The sequence below is a fragment of the Trichechus manatus genome, unplaced genomic scaffold (genome assembly GCF_000243295.1).
Source record: "Trichechus manatus latirostris isolate Lorelei unplaced genomic scaffold, TriManLat1.0 scaffold00053, whole genome shotgun sequence".
Taxonomy (NCBI): domain Eukaryota; kingdom Metazoa; phylum Chordata; class Mammalia; order Sirenia; family Trichechidae; genus Trichechus; species Trichechus manatus.
In genome coordinates this window covers 7,972,802-7,994,229 of record NW_004443989.1, presented here as the reverse complement: position 1 = coordinate 7,994,229, position 21,428 = coordinate 7,972,802, and the positions used below count along the sequence as shown (strand labels likewise).

The 21,428-nt window shown below is 44.9% G+C and overlaps 1 protein-coding gene across 1 annotated transcript in view; it reads left to right on the top strand.

Moving 5' to 3' along the window:
- Window positions 1-21,034, top strand: part of COTL1 (coactosin like F-actin binding protein 1) — a 43,088-nt gene extending 22,054 nt beyond the window's left edge. The window contains exons 3-4 of the mRNA XM_004377730.2: window positions 1,769-1,926; window positions 19,400-21,034. Of these exons, the coding sequence (XP_004377787.1) occupies window positions 1,769-1,926; window positions 19,400-19,510 (269 nt within the window). The 3' untranslated portion in view covers window positions 19,511-21,034. The remainder of the gene's footprint in view (window positions 1-1,768; window positions 1,927-19,399) is intronic.
- The last annotated feature ends 394 nt before the right edge of the window (window positions 21,035-21,428 follow it).

The window sequence follows — 21,428 nt, the reverse complement described above, 5'->3', positions numbered from 1 at the left end:
CCCCGGACTCCGCTTCCCTTACTTCCCACATCCAGTCATCCAGCTCTGTTGACTCGACCTGTGACATGCCTCTGGGGTCATCCTTTTTTCTCTGTCCCATTGCCTTGTGTTGCCATGATGGGCGCCCACCAGACTCCCATGCGGGGTGGGAGCTGGGCAGACACCCTTGAGATATCCAGACCCTTGACCACCGCCTGACTTTGTCATTAGTGTTTTACCTTGAGCATGTCGTGGGCTCTGGGCTCAGGCTCTGATCTGTCAAATGGTGATTTGGATGTTGATGGTGAACATGATGATGATACTCCCCTCCCCCTGCCCCCACTTACCTCACCACATCACTCTGAAGACCACACAAGATAATGAAACGTAAACGAGTTTTATAAACTGGGAAGGGCTGTGCCAACGCAAATGGTGATATGTTTTCTTTAAGAAATAAATTTTGGAAAACGAGACTAATGGGGCACAACAGCCCAGGGACAAGGACTAGAAGGCAGGAGGGGACAGGAAAGCTGGTAGTAGGGAACCTAAGGTCGAGAAGGGACAGTGTTGAATGTTGTGGGGTTGTTAACCATTGTCATAAAACAATGTGTACTAACTGTTTAATGAGAAACTATCAGTTCTGTAAACCTTCATCTAAAGTACAATAAAAAAAACTCTAAAAAAAAAAAAAGAAGGAAATGTTCGGGAGCCACCTGACCCAGGACTGGAGTGTGAACCACACGTCTTGTCCCATGGTCTGCCTGCTGAAAGCTGTGTGCTGCTGCTTCTTCACTCCCCTGGGACACCTGCTTGGTGACCCATTTAGAGGGCAAAGCTTGTTGTTGCAGGTATGGAAGTGAACTTTGTCATCTCCAGGCCTGCGTCTGCTCTAGGCTCAGAGCGTTTGTATCCTTGTGTCCTGGTATAAAACTATATTCCACCTGGGGATCTGCGTGGAGGCACCCAGGAGAGATTCTAGGAAGAAAGACGTCTTGATTTGTTTGGGCTATGCACCAGCATCTGGGAGCTTGTTAAGCGTGCAGACCCTGGGCCCCACCCCAGACGTGTGAGTCAGAATCCCCAGGGGGATCCAATGCACATTAGTGTTTAGAAGCTCTCTTCCAGTCTGATGGGGTATTTCACTGAGAAGTCCTAGGTTTCTCAACTCGTTCTCAACTAGCAACTACGAGCCGTTTGAGAACAGGCCATTGGGTCTAGAGCTGTGTCCTGTGCCAAAATCAGGGCCACTTTCTTTTGCTTCCTTGTCACCACCCCCCTTGCCCCAGCTCACTTCCTGTCTCTTCATGGTGGGCTGCTGCGGCTTTCCCATTCCAAGCAGGGTCCCAAGATTGAGGATAAGAAGAGTTGACAAACTTCTGTTCCTGAAATAAGATCCAAAAATTGAGACTTGACCATATGAAGGGAGGGGAACATTGTAGGCATTGCAGCCAGAGAGGCCTGGGTTCAAATCCCAGCACAGCCTCCAACTGCCTGTGCCACCTTGGGAAGGTCACTCAGCCTCTCTGAACCTCCACTTCCCATCTGTGAAATGGACATTGAAGCCTGAGGTGCTGTTGTCAGGAGAATGTTGGCCAAGGTCAATGTATGAGCACCTCCTTTCCACCTTCTGTGCTTGGCACTGCTGCAGAACAGCTCAGGAGCCCACAGGGTTGGGGCTGGGCGCCTGCCATGCTGCCCTGGGCACCCTCGTGGCTACAGCCTCTTCCTCGGGGAAGTGGTCTGTGATGTTTAACTGAGCATCGCGCCTTCTTTTTGCTGTTGGCCACAGATGATGTCCGGTTGTTCGCCTTTGTGCGCTTTACCACTGGGGATGCCATGAGCAAGAGGTCCAAGTTTGCCCTCATTACATGGATCGGCGAGAATGTCAGCGGGCTGCAGCGAGCCAAAACCGGCACAGACAAGACCTTGGTGAAGGAGGTGGTACAGGTAATTCTCCCTGGGTTCTTTATGGGTCTGGGAGTCATGTCACACTTCACCAAGTGTCACATCCAGTGGGGATGGGCTGGATGTGTGTCCTGGGTCAGTGACTTAATGTGTGACTTTGAATGAGCCATGTTACATCTCTGTAACACGTAGTGTTAAACCATAGTGATGGTTTGAGCCACTGGTGAAATGTTACTAACAGAACAAGGTATTAGTGGGAAAAACTGGGGAAATCTGAATAAAGTTTGGAGTTTAGTTAATAGTGAGGTACCAATATTGGTTGTTTGGTTTTAACAAACGTGCCACAGTCATGTAAGATTTTAACAATAAGGGGACCTGGATGAGAGGAATATGGGAACTCTCAGCACTATCTTTTACAACTTTTCTGAAAATCTAAAACTATGTCAAAGTGAAAATTTTATTAAAAAAGTAATAGGGAACTAAAAAAACTCCCATCACCCTAGAATTAGGGTCAATTTTTCCTTTTCCTACCACCTCCTCTGTCTGTGCCCTCCCTGCCTTTGTACATTGCTGTGGTCCCAGCCTCCAAATCCCGCTCCGGTTGACTTTTTTTTCTAGGTTAACATAATTTCGTAAATTCTGTGGCTACGTAGTCCTTGTAATTAAGGTTGTTTTCTGGTGACAGATTGTCTCATTTCACAACTACACTATCATGTTCTAGATGTTCCCTGTTGTTGGTCCTTTGAGTCACTTCTAATTTTCACTTTTACAAATAATGTTCCAATCAACATTTTAATACACACACTTCCTTTTTCTCTTCTGTTGAGTTATTTAGAATGCATTCTCAGGAGGTAGGGTTTGAGTGTTAATAGGCATGATAATCATTTAAAAAGGTATAGGCATTACGATTGTCTTCTAAAAGGGTCAGCACTGTGCTGGGGACATAGTAAATGTTCAATAAATGTCATTTCCTTCATATCTTAATTAGTGTCACCAGTTAACACTGCTGTCTGCACCCTGCCTGGCACTGACACCCCTGTAACTCCTCAAATATTACTGGGTTATTTTTCTCTGGGCTAGTTTGGGTTTTAATGGTTCACCAGCTTTCAGGGGTCTTCTGTGGGGCAGCAGAATGGAAAATGCAAAAGAACGCATGTTTCATGGTCAAAGGTCTCCTCAATTCTGCCTGTCCAAGCTTAGTCCCTCTATCTCCATTGGCCGGCTGAGTGGAGCCCGAAGGAAAGGGAACCCCAGAGAGAGAATGCCTGCCATTTAAATTTGCAGTTTCCTTTAAATCTAGCATCTTCAATTTGGTTACATAGGCCAGTGACTGAGGGTGATTTAGGAAATATGATTCTTTGGTAAGACCTTGAGGTGGGAGTATTGGCTATAATTCATTTGTTTGCAAGCTCAAATAAGTTGAAGCAAAAAGAATTGCTTGGTTCTCAGAACTTGGAAGTGCAGGTGTAGCTAGCTTTAGGTGTAGCTGGATCCAGGCTCAGGTGATATCTCTGTCTCATCTCTTGGGTCTGCTATTCTCAGGATTTGGCTTTAGGCTGGCTCTGCATGGCAGGAGAAATGGTGCAGCCTTTGGAAGTCCTCCTGGGTCATGATCCCAGAGGAAGAGAGAGAGACCCCTCTCCCTCAGGGCCAGTCAAACCCTTCATAGGACCCTGATTGGCCCAGCTTGGGTCACATGCACACTCTGTGGGGCAGGGAGGTGGGGCTCCAAGATTGGCATGATCCCGGTTGCTAAAGGGATATTGGGTAGATGAAAAACACCCAGATGTCCCCTCTGTGGGGGACTGGGAACCATCTTGCACTACAGGTGGAATACAGTATATTGATCACTATCATTTACATTTTCCACCTGTACATTAACAGATGTTAATTATCTGAAGCGTAATGAGACCTCACATTTATACTACAGTTGCAAATATAGTCACTGAGGTTACAAGGGGTCAATTATGCACGCATAATAGTGTTCTTGGACAGTCACTAGATCACGCCTGGGTACATGCCCTCTGTACAATGAGGACACCGACCCAATGTTCCATATGGGCCATTCTAGGCGCCACATCTTGGGGAGTGGACCACTTCCCCAGCTGCCTTTTGCAACTGTTTCCATGTAAAGAGTAGGAGGGGTTGACTTTTAGTTTATGATTCTTAATAAACTCTTGCTTTTACTACAATAGAAGTAATATACCCACATCCTTGAGCTTTTATGAAATACCAAGAGTGCTAATCAATCGCTTGGTCATCAACGCAGAGACACTGAAACAAGAGGGATGGGTGGACAAGTCTCTCCCTACCTGGACCTCGGTTTCCCATCTGTAAAAGGGGGAGTTGGATAAGCTCACTTGCTGTGTCTCTCTCAATTTTTACATATCTTGAAAATTTTTTATTTTTAAAAAAATGATATCATTTGTTCCTGAAGATATTTTACCTTTAAAGGAACCTTATTTTACTTTATTGGACAAAGAGGCAGTGTAGTGTAATGGTCAGGGGTGTAGACTTTTGAGCTGGGCAGTGTGGGTTCAGATTTCAGTTCTACCACTTACTGTGGGACCTGGGGCCGACTTCTCTGGGCCTCAGTCTCCTCATGTCTAAAACAGGGATAATAGAGGATCTGCCTCTTAGGGTTGTTGTGGGGATTAAATGAGTGAATGTAAGGAGGGACGATACCTGAAACAGCGTCTGGTAAGACTCAGTATCGGTAAGTAGTACCAGTTGCCATCAAGCTGATTCCAACTCATGGTGACCTCATGTGTGTCAGAGTAGAACTTTGCTTATTCGGTTTTCAGAGGCTGATTTTTCTAAGTAGATCACCAGGCCTTTCTTCTGAAGCTCCTCTGGGTAGATTTGAACCTCCAATCTTTTGATTAGCAGCTGAATGCGTTAAACTGCACCACCCATGGACTCCCCAGTAAGTGGTAGTGGTTCTTATTTCCAGTTTTCCCTTGCAGACAGCACCATGATGAATGGCTTAGGCAGAAAAACATTTCTACATTGTGGATTATTTCGTTAGGAGGTGGTAGTTCCACATGTTGAGTCACGGGACACGGGACATGAATCTTATCGTTGTTATTGATACACATTGTCTAATCACCTTCCGAACGGCTTGCACCAAAGTCACAGCCCCAGAAACACAGGAAGGCGCTGGCCTCACCCACCATTGCCAGTGCTGCCTTAAAACCGTTCATACAGGACGAAGGCTCTCTCCCTGCTGCCTCACCTGTGGCCTGATGCACAGGTGCATTGGCATCCAAGGAAACTGAGGCCCACGGCAGTGCTAGGGTTTGCCGCAAACCCACAGCCAACAAGCGGCAGAGCTGGGGCTAGAGCCTGGAGGAGTTAAAAGTCAGGAGGCTGAACTCCGGGTCTATTTAGTCTGTATTCAGAGCCAGGCTAGAAACGGAGCCACGTCTGTGATTGGGGAAGAAGAAGTCAAAACAAGATAAAAACCAGCAAGGCCACAGGCAGCAGAGGCTGCAGGGGAGGGGGCTGGACCATGAGGACACAGGGACGTGAGCCGGGCAGGCGCCGAGTGGACAGCTGCTGTGCCTCAGCTGGCAGCCCGTGGCACAGAGCCGAGCGGGTGCCCGGGACAGAACACCCCCCCACTGATCTTGTGCCACTGTGGGACTGCAGGAACAATGTGGTCACCACTAAGCGAACCAAGCTGGGTGCCCAGGCCAGGCCGTCTTGATGTAGAGCCAGACTCCGTCAGTAATGCAGCGTGCTTGTCTTATAAAATGGTTTTATTCGCTGACTCGTTTATTTATTTTCTGACTTAAACGTTCACTGAGCCAAGCCTCCAGAGAGGGCATCTCAGTTTTCAGTGCTGGGAAGAGAACGGCAGACTATTTCCTCCAAGGAGAAGTGGTGTAAGGGTGCGCAGGGACTTTCAGTGAGGTGCAGAAATATCAGATAAGTGGGTGTTCTGATGGCTTCTGAACCCTAGGGGTAGAGTCGGTTTAAGTTCTGGGCATGCTCCCACCCCCTAGGGCCAAATATACCCAACTTTCCCTTCTGAGGGCCTCTTTTGTGTACCCATGTGGAAATAATATTAGTAACAATAGCTATTTATTGTGTCCCTACTATGTGCCTGGCATTCTTTTAAGGACTTTCTATGTAATAAATCGGAATCCCTGGGTGGTGCAAACGGTTAACAACTGAAAGGTTGGAGGTTCAAGTCTACCCAGAGGCACCTTGGAAGAAAGGCCTGGCCATCTACTTCCAAAAAATCAGCCATTGAAAACCTTATGGAGTGCAGTTCTACTCTGACACACATGGGGTCACCGTGAATTGGAGTTAACTCACTGGCATCTCGACAACTCAACATGATGTATTAAGTCATTTATTGTTCACAACAAGACCAGGTATTATCATTATCCCCACTTAATAGGTGAGGAGATTGGGGCCCATGAAAGCTTAGCAACTTGTTCAAAGTCTCCAGCTTGGACATGATGGAGCTGTGTCTGGAGCCTAGACCGTCTGGCCCCAGAACGCTGACTCTGGCACTTCTCTCCATGCACTTTCCCCCAAGTCCACCAGCACTAAGAAACGAATTCCTAGGCCATATGCATTTTAGAGACTCTTGTGTAGATAAAGAGCCCCTGGTGGCACAATGGTTGAAAAGTGCTTGGCTGCCAACTGAAGGGTCAGTGGTTCAAAACCACCAGCTGCTCCATGGAAGAAAGATGTGACAGTGGGCTTCCATAAAGATTTACAGCCTTGGAAACCCTGTGGGGCAGTTCTACTCTGTCCTATAGGGTCGCTATCAGTTAGAATCGACTTGGTAGTAGTAGGCTTTTTGGATTATTGTGTAGATTTATATTGCACATGGCACATTAAAGGCTCTGAGAAGCCTTGTAGGAAACAAATCGTTTTAACTTGTTTTTAAACTCACTGGTTTCCAATATTCCTGGATGAGGGGACCTTTTTTATTTTTATTTTTAAAAAAAAAAAAAACAACAAAACAGGACACTGGACATTATTACTCAGCAGTTACTTTAAAAAACGCTGCTTGTTGAACATAATTTCAAATACTCATGAAATCCAGACTTTCTGAAGCTGGGGAGGCTGACTGAACCCTGGAACTATTGCCCTGAGATAATCTTTAAACCTTAAATAAAAAATATCCCCTGAAGTCTTCTTAAAACCAAATAGTTTAACTAGTAAAGAATGTCTGCCTTGAGCATTATGCTCTTTCAAGACTCTATCTATGTGGGATCAAATTGACAATAGCAACTTGAAAGATTAGATAGAAAACTTAGGGGGCAGAGAGTTTATGATAACAGGGGAGGAGCAACTCAGAAAAGGAGGGTGAGAATGGTTGTACAACTCGAAGAATGTAATCAATGTCGTTGAATTGTGCATGTAGAAATCGTTGAACTGGTATATGCTCTTCTGTGTATATTCTCAACAACAACAATAACAAAAATAAAATAAAAAAACAAGGTATATAAACTAAGATTGAGAAGAAAGTAGATATAATGAATGAGAGATGTCTCTAATTTGTTTCCTGAATTTAAATGTTAAAACAAAAACCAAAACTATAAAAGAGATACAATATTAAAAAAATCAAGACTTTTCAGGAATCTCCCAGAGATAGGAGTTAAATTTCCATCCTGTTGTATTAATATACATCCGTTTCTCAACCATAGCCACAAGCATTCATGCTTCTATAATAATAAGAAATCCATGCATTTTCACTCCTGTATTACACCTCTAATGCCTTTCTCCTTTTCCACTGGCATATTCTTTTTGGATCAATTCTCCCATAGATTCTTTTGAAGTCTATTAAGTCAGAGAAGGCTAAAGATCATCTTGAAATCTGAAAGGTATTTTTCTACGGTCTTGACCTTTTTTAAATTAAATATGTTATGGCAATACATTTCAAAGAGAAGAAAAAGTGGCTGTATCAAATGAGAAAGAGTCTGGGTTTGGCGGAGTGAGACTCAAATTGATATTCCAGCTCCATCAATCTCTTAGCTTTAGGACCATGGACAAATGGCTTTATCTCTAGAATTTCTGTGTTCCCACTGGTAAAAAGGAGACAGTAAATTTTCAGAGTTGTTAGAAGGACTAAAGAAAAGCAACAGATGTAAAAAGAGTTTCTTCATTTTGGTGCCTGGTGAACTCCTATTCATCCTTCAAAATCCTGATTCTTTACTCTCCTGCCAGCTCCAATCGAAATTAATTATTCCCTTGTCTGTGTTTCTACTATGGTCCTGATCCCATGAGTTATAATTAGTGCTCAACTAGAAGGTAATCTCCTTAACGGCAGTCAGGGTCGATGACTGCTCTATTATGTAGTATTCCTAGTGTTTAGAAAAGTATTGTGCATATAACAGATACTCAAAAGAAAGAGAGAAATGAATCTGTCTTTTTTCTTCTGTATTCTTAGGACAGAAGCTAGTAAATGTTCAATAACTGTACTTTGGATTGAATTAAATTGTGGAAGCCAATTACACTTGGGGAGGGACTCGGGTGGACTGGAATTTCCAAGGCTTCTGTTTCAGTAGAAAGAAGAGGTGAGAGCTGATGAGGTCGGCTGGGAGAACCTGCACACCTTCGTGTAATGAGATTTATGGGGCCCTGGCAAATCACTAGTGGCTGCCTTGCCCTCTGGGGACCATCCATACACTCTTCATAGCTCCCCAGAGGGCTTCAGCTGTTTGTTTTTATGGGGAGTGTTTACATTTCTTTCAGCAGTGGTTCATGGAAAGGCTCTTTCTACGTCTCCTTTTTGTGCTGATGTATTGCACCTGGGACTGGAATCAGGTCAAGTGGGGCGGGTGGTTTTTGCTTATGTTATATATTTAAAACACAAACTGCCTGATTGAAAAAAGAAGAGGCTTCCTCACAGTGTGTGAACAGTGGTGCTAGGTACCATGTATGGAGTGCTAGGTGCATTCATGCGTGAGTCTGGTGCTGTTATTACCCCAATATACAGATGAGGAAACAGAGGCTTAAGCCAGGGTAACTGTTGAGGCAGAAGCCAGGTGGTGAGGGATCAGAGACCACTTTAAAGGTGGGGCTTTATCATGAGGGTCACAGGGGGCTCTAAAAAGACTTTAACCCCAGGAGTGATGAGGTCAGCTTTGTGCTAGGATTGAGCATCCTAGGTTTGAGCCTAGCATGTAAATGGAGACAGCCTTAACCAGCAAAGAGTTCTGCTGGGCCGTCTGTGGCCTGGCTGCCCTTCGCTAAACCCCAGATGGGTCCCAGCCCTTGGCCAGCCTGCATCAGCATGGTACCTGCCCCAGTCACCTCCTGATGCCCTGATACAGCCATGCCTCACACCACCCAACAGTATACGATTTCCATGCTGTGAGGGTGCTGGATTAGAATGTGGACAGGTCTTAATTGAAGGTCTTAACTGAAGAAATGAATCTAGACAAATCTTAATGTTTGAAATGCTTATTTTCCACGTTGTTTATTAAGGCTGAAGGCTTTCTGCACTCTTTAAGTTTTGTCCGTCTCTGAGATTGTTTTCCTCCCTCTTTCTCTTCTCCTTCCTTGTGTGTTTCCACACTTTCCTCCTCCACTCCTTGTACTTGTCCCTGGACATTCTGCCTTTTGAGATTCCCTTCTGGAACAAACCCCTTGCTCTGTTTTCTCCCCCATGGTGGTTTTAACCCAGAGCGTTGTGGTTTTTAAAAATTGTTCAGACAAAATTGAGGAGTTCAATAATGATCAGCCAGAATCCTTCACCTTACACAGAGATTTCTGCTAATTCCTGTAGAGCCCTTGCCACATGGGTACATGTTTATATAGAGCTTTAATCATAGCAAACATGATTTATGTCCTTTCCCTTAACATTTCAGAAATGTGTTTTCAGTTTCCATAATTTTAATGGCTCGATACTATTTTGTTCAGTGAACACCGTACAACATACATAAGACTGTAACACCTATTGTATGTATATGTGTGTGTGTTTTCCTGGTAAAGATCTTGGGTACAGAGTTAAATGTGGATTTGATTCCCAGCCCCACAACTCACCAAACCTGTGACCTTTTGCTGGCTACTTCACCTCTCTGAGCCTCAGTTTCCTTATCTGAAAATTTGGAATGATAATATCTAACTCATGGAACTGTTGCAAGGGTTAAAAAAGATATGTATATAAGTGCCTGGTGTATATGAAGTGTTCAGTGAACATACTGTTTACTTATTTATTCAACTTTTGTTTAAAAACTGGAAACAGCTGGGTATCTACTGACAATGAACATCTTTGGGTATATGTGTTATAATTTTTTTTAATTCTATTGAAAATTATTTGGGAAAATTCCCAGAAGTGGGTGTGGCTGAGGAACAAAAAAATGCTAGGTACAATTTTGACCAGGCGGAAGTTGAAGATCTAAACCTAAATTTAATCTAACTTGTCAAATATTCAGCAAAACAAACAAAAAAACCCAAATCTGTTGCGATCAAGTCAATTCCAACTCATAAAGACCCTACAGGACAGAATAGAACTGCCCCATAGGGTTTCCAAAGCTGAAATCTTTATGGAAGTAGACTGCCACATCTTTCTCCCATGGAGCAGCTGGTGGGTTCAAACTGCTAACTTTTTGTTTAGCAGCCAAGTGCTTAATCACTGAACCACCAGAGCTCCTTTTCAAATGATCAATAGGCAGTAACTGTTTGGAGCTCTTGGTTAAGAAGGATTCTGAGGTTAGGTCTGGACTCCATGGGAACAATGCTACAATTGATTTGTGATGTCTGCTACAATTGATTAGTGATGTCTGCCATGGATACAGAATAAGAGAGTGGAGGTGTGTTTACCACATTCTTGCTATCTCCGATTTAGATGAAGCAGTAGTCAGAAACCAGACAAGGTGGGCGTCTGCAAGTATCTGTGGTCAGAAAGGCCAGAGGATCAGAAACCAGGCAGTCATCCAAATACTAAAGAGGCGACGGCCCCGTCGGGGTCAGAATTCCAGGCATGAGGGCACTGCCCCTATGAGGTTTTGGCCCATGTTCACTCACAGCACACTTTAGGACGTCATGCCTCCTTGCTATCCATCTGCATTAGATGACCACACTGTGCCCAACCAAAATGTGGCTGTGTGCCTCTGTCTTGCCCTCTCTCCTCCCCCAGTGAGACAGGGTCAAGTCACTCCTGCACTGTCACGTGACACGGATCCCTTTGTTCCCGAATCTGTCAAATGCTACACCATACCACTTTGATCTGTTTGTTTTTTTCCCTTTTCTATGATGACTCATGCCTGTTATAAGAACCTGTTCTTTTTGAGTAAATTACACCACGCTGGTAGGAATTGTTCAGACTTGGTCTTTTAACTCTTGTAGGAGGGTACATGGAGGAGCCCAGAGGGGCCTGGCAGCTGAATACCCAGCAGGCTTGAAGGCTGTGCTCTTTCATCTGGCTCCTGGGAGGGCACCCTCTTTCCCAGAAAGATGCAGGATGCTGGGGACCAACTGCTTTTCTTCAGCACTCTGGGATCTTTGGTTTATAATTCATCTTTGTCCACGTGGGGAAAAGAAACATTGAGGTCAGCGTGCTTCTTGTCCACCCCCTGCCCCTTCTTGTGCACGTTTTTGCAAGGATTGAGATGGGCCTGAAGCTGGCATATAGCCTTCATTTTGAAAGCTGATCCCAAAGTTGCCTTTACTGTGCCCGTTCTGCCTGCTGCCCCTTGGATTCTGGCATCCAAGGTGGGGATTTGTCTTATACCCTACCAAGACTTAGCTGCACATCGATGGATGGTGGTAGGAAAAGAACCCTTTTGCCCGGCTCTCTTCTTTTACAGAGGTGGAAACCAGGGCCCAGAGCCATTGAATGGCTCCTCCAGGGCCTCCCAGAATACCCTGCTTCTCTTTTTTTGCCCTCAGACCCTCTGTCTACCAGAGTTTGACTTCCTAGGGCTTAGGAGAGTGTCTGGTGTTTGATAGGTGTTAAACAAGCAAATATTTGTTGGAAAAATGAGTTGCTTTAGCTCTCCTTGTCTTTGAATGCAACAAAGATCACCTTTCCTCCCTGGCCCCATTTTGTCCTCTGTGTGTTTCTGATATCACAAACTTATTTATCAGGGGTTCCCCACTCATTTTTTCCTCCTATACCTCCTCCTGCACCGAGGCTGTACGTGTTGGTTAGCACCCCCACCATCATCCCAGTGCTCTAAGTGGAAGATCCGACATGTCCACCCTGACAGGCTTGCTCCCTGTTCTCCTGTAGCTGACCACATCCTAGATCCTGGTTGTCCTCCTGGACTTGCCATCCTCTCTCTGTAAGGGTGAGGAGGTGTCAGTGATATCTATTATTCAGAGGAATTCCTGGAACTTCCCTTTATTTAAAAATAAATATTAGGAATGAAGAAACCACTGCAGGGGCACGGAAGAGGAACCTTGTCTTTCCTCTGAGTATTTCACAGAACCTCTTTATATCTCAGTTTCCCTTAATAATCTTGAGAATGAAAGTGAACCCAAGATCATGTAAAATGATGTTTATTGATTACTGAGCACTTGCTTGGCGCTGGGCATCACTGCAAGCCCTTTACACATCCATCGAATCCTCAAGACATCTGTAGCACGTGGGTACTATTATTGTCCCCATTTGCAGATGAGACTGAGGCTCAGGGAGGTTGAGTCACTGATGAGGGTCAGGCTGCTGGTGATATACATGGACAGCTGCCCATATTTGTATTGGTCCCAAACCCACTCACAGCATGCTTTAGGACTGAAGCTGGGGTTTAAAGCCAGGCATTTAAAAATGAATGAGAGGGATGATTTAAAGCCAGGGATAGGAAAATATTTACGTGATTTTAAAAACCAGCCTTGCAAACAGATGCTCCTCTGCATACAGAGCTCTGGTGCCTAATATCAGTTGTTCGCTAGGATTGCCTTCATCTGGAAAATACCAGAATTGCCTCCATCTGGAAACCAGACTGATGTCTTTCCAGGCATGAACATATATCCCCTTGAGAGAAATAAGAGGGAGGAAACTTGTCCTGAACTTACAACGGCTGTTTCATGTTTCTGAACACTCTTGATGGTGGCATAAGCTACTTGGAGTCAGATTTAGCTGGAGGGGACTCTTCCTTTAAACAGTTCTGTAGTGGAACAAAAGGAAAAGTCCTCCATTTGGAAGCTAGGAGAGAGGACACTGTTCCTATCAGCAAGCACAGGTTATCTCTTGGAACCAAGGTAGCAATGCCCCAGACTGGCCCATGTGGCTTCGAGGAGTTTGATTCTCCTTGGCTGATGACATTGTTCTTTCAGCCTTTGTCATGTTCTGTCTAGACCTGCACTGTGACCAGCCATATGTGATCACTGAGAACATGACACGAGGCCAGTCTGTATGGTTATGTGCTGTACGTGTAAAAGGCGTGCTGGATTCTGAAGACTTAGTATAAAAAAAAAAAAGAATGTGAAAGATCTCATTAATATTTTTTTGTTTTCATTCCATGTTGAAATTAAATATTTTGGATGTATTGGGTTAGATAAAATCCTACAAAAATTAATGTCACCTGTTTCTTTTTACCTTCTTTCATGTGACTGCTTAAAAAAACTCAAAAAATCCATTGCTGTCGAGTCGATTCTGACTCATAGCTGCCCTATGGGACAGAGTAGAACTATCCATAGGGCTTCCAAGGCTGTAATCTGTATGGAAGACTGCCACGTCTTTCTCTTGCTGAGGGGCTGGTGGGTTCGAACTGCCAACCTTTCGGTTAATAGCCAAGCGCTTTACCACTGTCCTACCAGGGTTCCTTATGTGGCTACTAGACAATTTTACATTCCACATGTGGCTCGCATTCTATTTCTGTGGGGCAGTGCTGCTCTGGACGCTAAAAATCCTTCCAAAAAAGGACATGTCTCTGAAGCCTTGCAGCCATCAGCGTCGCCGGCTGCGTGTTTGGTGGGTGTGAGAAGGGTGCTGGGGACAGTGGCCGCGTATGCGGAGGTGTGAGTGCACAGAGGTGGCCAGGCTTTGCAAAGACACGTTATCTGTGGTTTCAGTGAATCTTACTTCAGATCCCCTTGCCAGCTACTTCCCGTCTCAGACGTTGCTTCCACTGCAAGATGGGTCTGCCCACAGAGCCGTTTTCGTTCTCTTTCTGCCTCTTTTTACAGTCACACCTGCTGGTGTCCACGCTGTGAAGCCGAAGGCCCTCTCTAGAGAACTGCTAGAAAGAATGGTGGTGGGTAGGGTGCGATCATTTTGAGCTGGCATTCAGGTTGGCTCTGGAGTCAGGCCCTTTGTGGAACACTATGTAGAGTCCATGCCTGGACAGAAAGTGCCAGCTCACCCCTAAGCCCCTGCAGGTGTGCAGCATCCTGCATGTAGTGGAGGCCTACGAGGTGGCAGGGGGACCATCCATCTCTTCCACTCACCACTTTTGGCCTTAAATAATTGGGGTGCTGCCCCATCAGAGGGGAGGGTAAGAGTGGATGGGGCATCTGCTCCAGCCCTGGGGCTGACTTAGGAACGTCATCACCACCCCATGCCCATCTTGCCTGTGTGTGCTCATGGTGTCTTGTGGTGGCCCACACACAGCCAACTGTCCAGGAGGCGAAGGGGAAGCCATTCTTAGAGACTTTGTCTGGAAGATGCTGGGGTTCCCACTGGGCACAAGGATGGGGAGGGTTGGGTGGATCACAGGATTAGCATGAAGCAGAGAAGAACATATGGATGTTTAGACACCTCCATGAACATGGGGAGGAAGGTGAACTTGGATGGGAGGGCAGAGAGCAGTGGGTTAGGGAGGAAGGTGAACATGAATGGGAGGGTGGCGAGCAGTGGGTTAGAGAGGAAGGTGAACAAGGATGGGAGGGTGGAGAGCAGTGGGTTAGGGAGGAAGGTGAACACGGATGCAGGGTGGAGAACAGTGGTTAGGGAGGAAGGTGAACACAGATACAGGGTGGAGAACAGTGGGTTAGGGAGGAAGGTGAATGTGAATGGGAGGGTGGAGAGCAGTGGGTTAGGAAGGTGAACGTGGATGCGGGGTGGAGAGCAGTGGGTTAGGGAGGAAGGTGAACTTGGATGGTAGGGTGCAGAGCAGTGGGTTAAGGAATGAAGAGAGTGGCCCTGGGGCCAGCTCTGTCGTTTAGTCAGCCCTGTGTGAGCATCACTCGCTGAGCCTCAGTTTCCCCTTCTGTGAATTGAAGAGAGAAGGTGCCCTCTAAGGACCTTCCAGCCCCACCATCTGTGATGCTGTATTCACTTCCCAGGACTGCTGTAACAGAGTATGACCAACTGGGTGGCTTAAAACAACAGAAATTTAGGTCCAAAATCAAGGTGTCGACAGGTCATCCTATCTGAGAAGGTTCTAGGCAAGAATCTTTCCTTGTCTCTTCCAGCTTGTTGTGGTTCCTGGCATTCCTTGGCTTGTAGATGCTGCACTCCAATCTCTGCCTCCATTGTCACATGGCCTTCACTCTGTGTATCTTTTCTCCTAAGGAAACCTGTCAGATTGGATTAGGGCCTATCCTACTGTTGTATGATCTCATGTTAACTAATTACTTCTGCAAAGACCCCGTTGCCAAACAAGGTCACATTCACCAGGGGTTAGGGCTTCAACCTATCTTTCTGGAGGAAACAATTCAACCCATAACAGATGGTGTTGAGACTGTCAGACCTAGAAGGAAGTACATCCCTTTGTACCATCCATAAATCCCTTCTTTTTAGCTCAGCTTTGGAGCAGCATAAGCCCCCCTGAGTTGCTGGTTATACCCCTTGGCAGTTACATGGCAGGGGCTCATTTGACAAGGGGAGCAGACCCAAACGCACCAGCCATTGGTCAGGCTGAAGGTGCAGGGACCTGACAAGGCTCTTGTCTGAATAGAAGGCCATCGTACTTGCCCTACAGACTAAGCTGCAGGATACTCCCAGAGAGGGAATTTGGCGTCTGTTCTATAGGTCCTAGAGCACAGCCACAGTCATTGTAGCCTCGGAAATGTTTAAAGTGCTCGTCTCAGTCATTAGAAGAGAAAGTACATTTTTTTTCAGTCAGCAATGAGGTAGGACTCTTAATTTTGCACAGTCCAGCTCTCTGGTGTATCCCTGATGAGGAATTGGAAATAAAATATGAATGTAATATGGGACTTTGATAGAAGAATTCTTCTCAAAAGCGGGAAAATGTAGAATAGAATTTAAAATATTCATGGAATCCAGACTTTCTGGAGCCATAGAGGCTGGATTAACCCCAAAACTATTGCCCTCAGGTAATCTTTGAACCTTAAACCAAAAATATCCCCTGAAGTCTTCTTAAAACAGTAGTTTAGCTTGACTAGTAAAGAACGTATGCCTTCAGCATTATGCTTTTTTAAGAACTATCTACGTGTGATCAGATAGACAACAGCAACTCTAAAGGTTTGTCATGGATTGAATTGTGTCCCCCAAAAATATCTGTCAACGTGGCTAGGTCATGATTCCCAGTATTGTATGATTGTGTAATCTGATGTGATTTCCTTATGTGTTGTAAACTCTACCACTATGATGAGGTTATATGTGATCTCCTTATGTGTTGCAAATTCTGTCACTGTGATGAGGTTATCCTGATGAGGTTTACAAGATTAGATAGTGTCTTAATCAATCTCTTTTGAGATATAAAAGACAGGAGCAAGCAGACACACATGGGAACTTCATACCACCAAGAAAGCAGTCTGAAAGCAGAGCACGTCTTTTGGACCTGAGGTTCCTGCGCTGAGATGTTCCCAGACCAAAGGAAGACTGATGCATCACAAGGACCTTCCTACAGAGCTGACAGAGAGAGAAAGCCCTCTCCTGGAGCTGATGCCCTGAATTTGGACTTGTAGCTTACTGGACTGTGAGAGAATAAATTTCTCTTTGTTGAAGTCATCCACTTGTGGTATTTCTGTTAGAGCAGCACTAGATGACTAAGACAGTTAGGAAACTTAGGGAAAATGAGTTTATGTTAATGGGGAGGGACAACTCAGAAAACAAGGTGAGAATGTTTGCACACCTCGAAGAATGTAATCAAAGTCACTGAATTGTAGATGTAGAAATTGTTGAATTGGTGTATGTTGTTCCGTGTATATTTTCAACAACAACAAAAATAAAATATTTTTAAGATAATATGGGACTTTAAACTGAGCCAGTTTAATGTGTTTAGTATGGTTGCTCTGTAGGCGCCCCCCCCCCTTTTTTTCTGGAGTAATCAGATCCCTGGGCTGCTTGTCTTTTAAGGCCTCTTTAAACAGTGACAGGGAGTCCCTGGGTGGCACAGTTAAGCACTCGACTAAAGGTTGGTGGTTCGAACACACCCAGAGGCACCTCAGAAGAAAGGCTAGATCTGCTTCTAAAAGGCCACAGCCTTGAAAACCCTATGGAGCAGTTCTACTCTGTACAAAATAGGGTTGCTACGAGTTGGAATTGACTCAATGACAACTAACAACAAACAGTGACAATAAAAACCTATCTGCTATGGGTAAAATAATCTTCTATAATTACTTTCTTTTGGGGAAGAGAGCAAAGGATATCCAGCTGATCCAAAAGGGTTGTCAAGTTGCAGAATGACCCTGTGTTAGATTCAATTTGATTTAAACTTTTTCAGAGACCAAATTGTTGCTCTTTTCTGTACTTTCGTTGGCTATAACTTAGAACCATTTTCTGCTAATCTTCCTGTTTAAAGCATGTCTCTGGTATGTGGCACAGGGTTTGGAGTTACTTTTTTTTCTAGTTTGAGACATATCTTTTTTTAAGGTAATTTTGTTCATTTACGTTTATTGTTGTGTCACATTTTACTAGCTTTGGCTATCATGTTTTGCTTCGTGTTTTGGTTATAATTTGATTTCCCATATACTTGTGGTTTTTGCATGGTTGCATATATAGTTTCACTTTAGATTTCTTAGGTCTTATCCAACATATTTCTTCTTAATCTAAATCTCCTAATAACTAACTTATACAAACACCCAGTGTTCTTATTTCTTTAGATTGCCATATATAGCTATCACACAGCAGAGGCACTTTGGACTTCCTTCCACAGGCATCTTAAGCTGTTGGCTTTCTCCTCCCCGGGCCTGTTGTCTACCCTCCCCCATGCCTCTGGGTCTCAGTGTTGAGAAACACATTGATTCTCAGTTCTCCTTTCCTAAATCTCTCACATCTAGCTTGTATTCTCTCATTTGTACTAATCACGTACATGTATACTTAGCAGCACAGTATTATGGAATGGAAAGAGAAAGATTTTAAAGGACATTTACTCATTCTGGACAGGTTATGCAATCTCTTCAAGCCCAGCCCACGGGCCTTATCTGCTTAAAAAAAGAAAAAAAGCTATACACTGAGGAATGATTAAATGAAAAATTGTGTGAGGTTTCGCTGGCACATATTAGCTGCTTGATAAATGTTAGTCTCCCTTCTCCCTCCCTGCTAGTATTCTTAGTAATTTAGTGAATGGTTTATCATAATACCGTGAAACTTGGCCTCTGGGATTGAGTCATTCTTTTTGGTGGTAGGTGATGCTTTTAAGAACACCAGCTATGGACCTGGGGCAAATATTCTAGTCTGAAGCTTTTGTTTTCTTGTCTTTAAAATGGAAATAATATTGATCAACTTACAGGGTTTTTTTTAAAACAGCTTTATTGAGGTATAATTTGCATATCATAAAATTCATTTTAAGGAAAATTAATTTAAATGTACAGTTCAGTGATTTTTGGTAAATTTGCAGAGTTTTGCCACCTTCACTACACCCCGATTATAGAACATTCTACCACCTCAAGCCTCCTAGTTTCTGGTAACTGCCAGCCATCCTTGACATTCCTTTGCCGTTTAAAGATGCATCTGCCTCCATCATCGCATGGTGTCTCCCCCGTGTGTCTGTCTCTCCATGTCTGTTTTCCGTTTTTGTAACACACCACTCAGAAGGAATAGGTTTAGGACCTACCCTATTCTGGTGTGACCTCATTAACATAACAAAAAACCTGTTTCCAAACAGGATCACATTCACAGGTACAAAACCAAACCCATTGTCATTTGAGTTGACCCCATGTGTTACAGAATGGAACTGCTCTGTAGGGTTTTCTTGGCTGTAATCTGTACAGGAGCAGATCGCCAGGCCTTTCTTCCACAGTGCTGCTGAGTGGGTTCAAAGCACAAACCATTTGTGCCACTTAGTAGCCTTTTTATTCACAGGTAATACAAGGGTTAGGATTTTAGCATATATTTTTGAAGGACATGATTCAATCCATAACAAGGGCTTTTCCTCTTTTTTCTTTTACTGGAGAGCCTAGTGTTAAACATTTGCCAGCACACCAGCCTGCCTTTCCAGTGTTGTCACTGTCATTCTGCTGACAAGGATGGTGTTTTTACATCTGAGGAAACTGAGGCTCAGAGCACCTCAACTTTACCCATTCTGTGTTCTCTAGTGATTGTTTTGTTCTGCCAAACCACCCTACCACCAAATTTCCATTTTGATCATTTCTTAATATTTTCGGTGCCAAGCCTTCCTTGTGTGTTGGCTGAGCAACACTTCAATCCTGCCCCTTCCTTCTTAACAGGAACTCTGTGTGTTCTAATTTGTTCTTGCAGAACTTCGCTAAAGAATTTGTGATCAGTGATCGGAAGGAGCTGGAGGAAGACTTCATCAAGAGTGAGCTGAAGAAAGCTGGGGGAGCCAATTATGATGCTCAGACAGAGTAACCCCTGCCCTCCCCCTGCCCCTGGCCAAACTCATTTGCCTGCTCCCCGGGGGAGGGGCCCCCCTGGCCCAGCTACCAGCCCACCAGCCCACCAGGGAGAAGAGAAGCGACGAGAGGCAACACCGCCACCCTGTGTCTGCAACCCAGTCCCCTTTCTTGCCTCCCTCATGAACCCTGTTGTCTTCTATCTCCTGATGCTCATGGAACATCTTTCTTTTACTTTCTTCTTCCTTTTCCCCCTTTTTTGTTCTAAAGAAAAATCGTTTTGATGCCAAGGTCACACATGTCATCAGATTTGAGGTACCTCCTGTAGTGACCACTTTTCCTGACATTTCTCTTGCCTGGCCTGAGCCACCATGACCTCACGTTGCTAATAGAACCTGTGCTGCCATCTTGGTTTTCTTCCATGCCCTCCTGTTTACTCATAAGGAGGCAGCTGTCCCAGGAGCACTGTTGGTCCACTTTAGCCTTTGTAAGAACACACACATATCCCGGCTTGGACCTCCTAGAATGTGCTCCAGGGTCCCTCACCCCTATTCCAATCAAACCTGTGCCGCTATCTTCGTTTTCTGGTATGCCCTCCTGTTTACTGTTAAGGAGGCAGCTGTCCCAGGAGCACTGTTGGTCCACTTTAGCCTTTGTAAGACCACACACATATCCTGGCCTGGACCTCCTAGAATGTGCTCCAGGGTCCCTAACCCCCATCCCAATCAAACCTTTGCTGTCATCTTGGTTTTCTGCCATGCCCTCCTATTTACTGTGAAGGAGGCAGCTGTCTCAGGAGGAGTGCTGTCTACTTCAGCCTTTGTAAGAACACACATGTATCCTGGCTTGGACCTCCTAGAATGTGCTCCAGGGTCTCTCACTCCCACCGCTGTCAAAGTTGCCTAAGCGACATGTCCGACAGAGATGGGGACAAGTCTAGGTCTGACTCAGACCAAATAAGAAGAGATAAAATTTGCCTTAAAACTTGGCTTGGCAGTGGCTTTGCCAGGTGGTCTGGAACCACCTGTCCCCATCCTTTTGGTTGAAATCTCATTGTGGCATGAAGAGAGGGCAGAGGTCTGAGTCCCAGGATTTGGCAGGAAGAGGTTAACTTCAGGGGCTCCCAAAGTGACCAGGACGTTAGGGACAGAGGCCCACATGGGGAATGGGAATGTACGCGGAACTAGGAACTGGTCCTCACATTCAGCAGGGCCCTCTGCAGACCTGAGGATGCTTGGGCCCACAGGCCTGCTCTGCCTGTTTTGCTGCATCTTGAGCGGAAGCTCTGGCACTCACGGGGACCCCGGCGTCTGTGGTTTCAATCATCTGTACCACACATTCAAAAGGATTTTTTTTTTTAAAAAAAAAAAGAAAGATGAGATTGGCTTGGTTCTTCATGAGCACATTTTATGTAGATCTTTTTCTTTCTTTTCTTTGCTCATTTCGTTTAGGGGGAGGACGTCTGTACTGTATTGGGGTTGTGAAGAACATCTGTGCTCAAACAGTTTACAGAAATAAATGTGTTTTTTTTTTTCTTTTTCCAAGAACAGTTTGATTTTCTGATTTGTCTCATAAAGCTGCTGCTTTCTTTTTTTCTTTTTTTACTGAAAAAACAAAGGCAATTGTCATACCGAGATTGTGAGGCATTTGTAGAGCTACTGGGGATTAGGCACATTCATGTTCAGTAGCATATTTACTTCTTAACAACCACCACAAAAAATAGGTGCGTCTTCCTCCCCATTTTGTGGAAACAGAGACTCAGAGAGATTAAGCAACTTGCCCAGTGTCACCCATTGAGGAAGTGGCAGAGCTGGGGTTTGAACCTGGGTCTCCTGAAGCCCTGTTGCTATAGCTTGTGGGTGAGTAGGGAGGCCCTGGCTTTGAGGGAGTGATGAGACAGCAGGATTGCCATAGTTCTTGAGTGGCCAGAACCC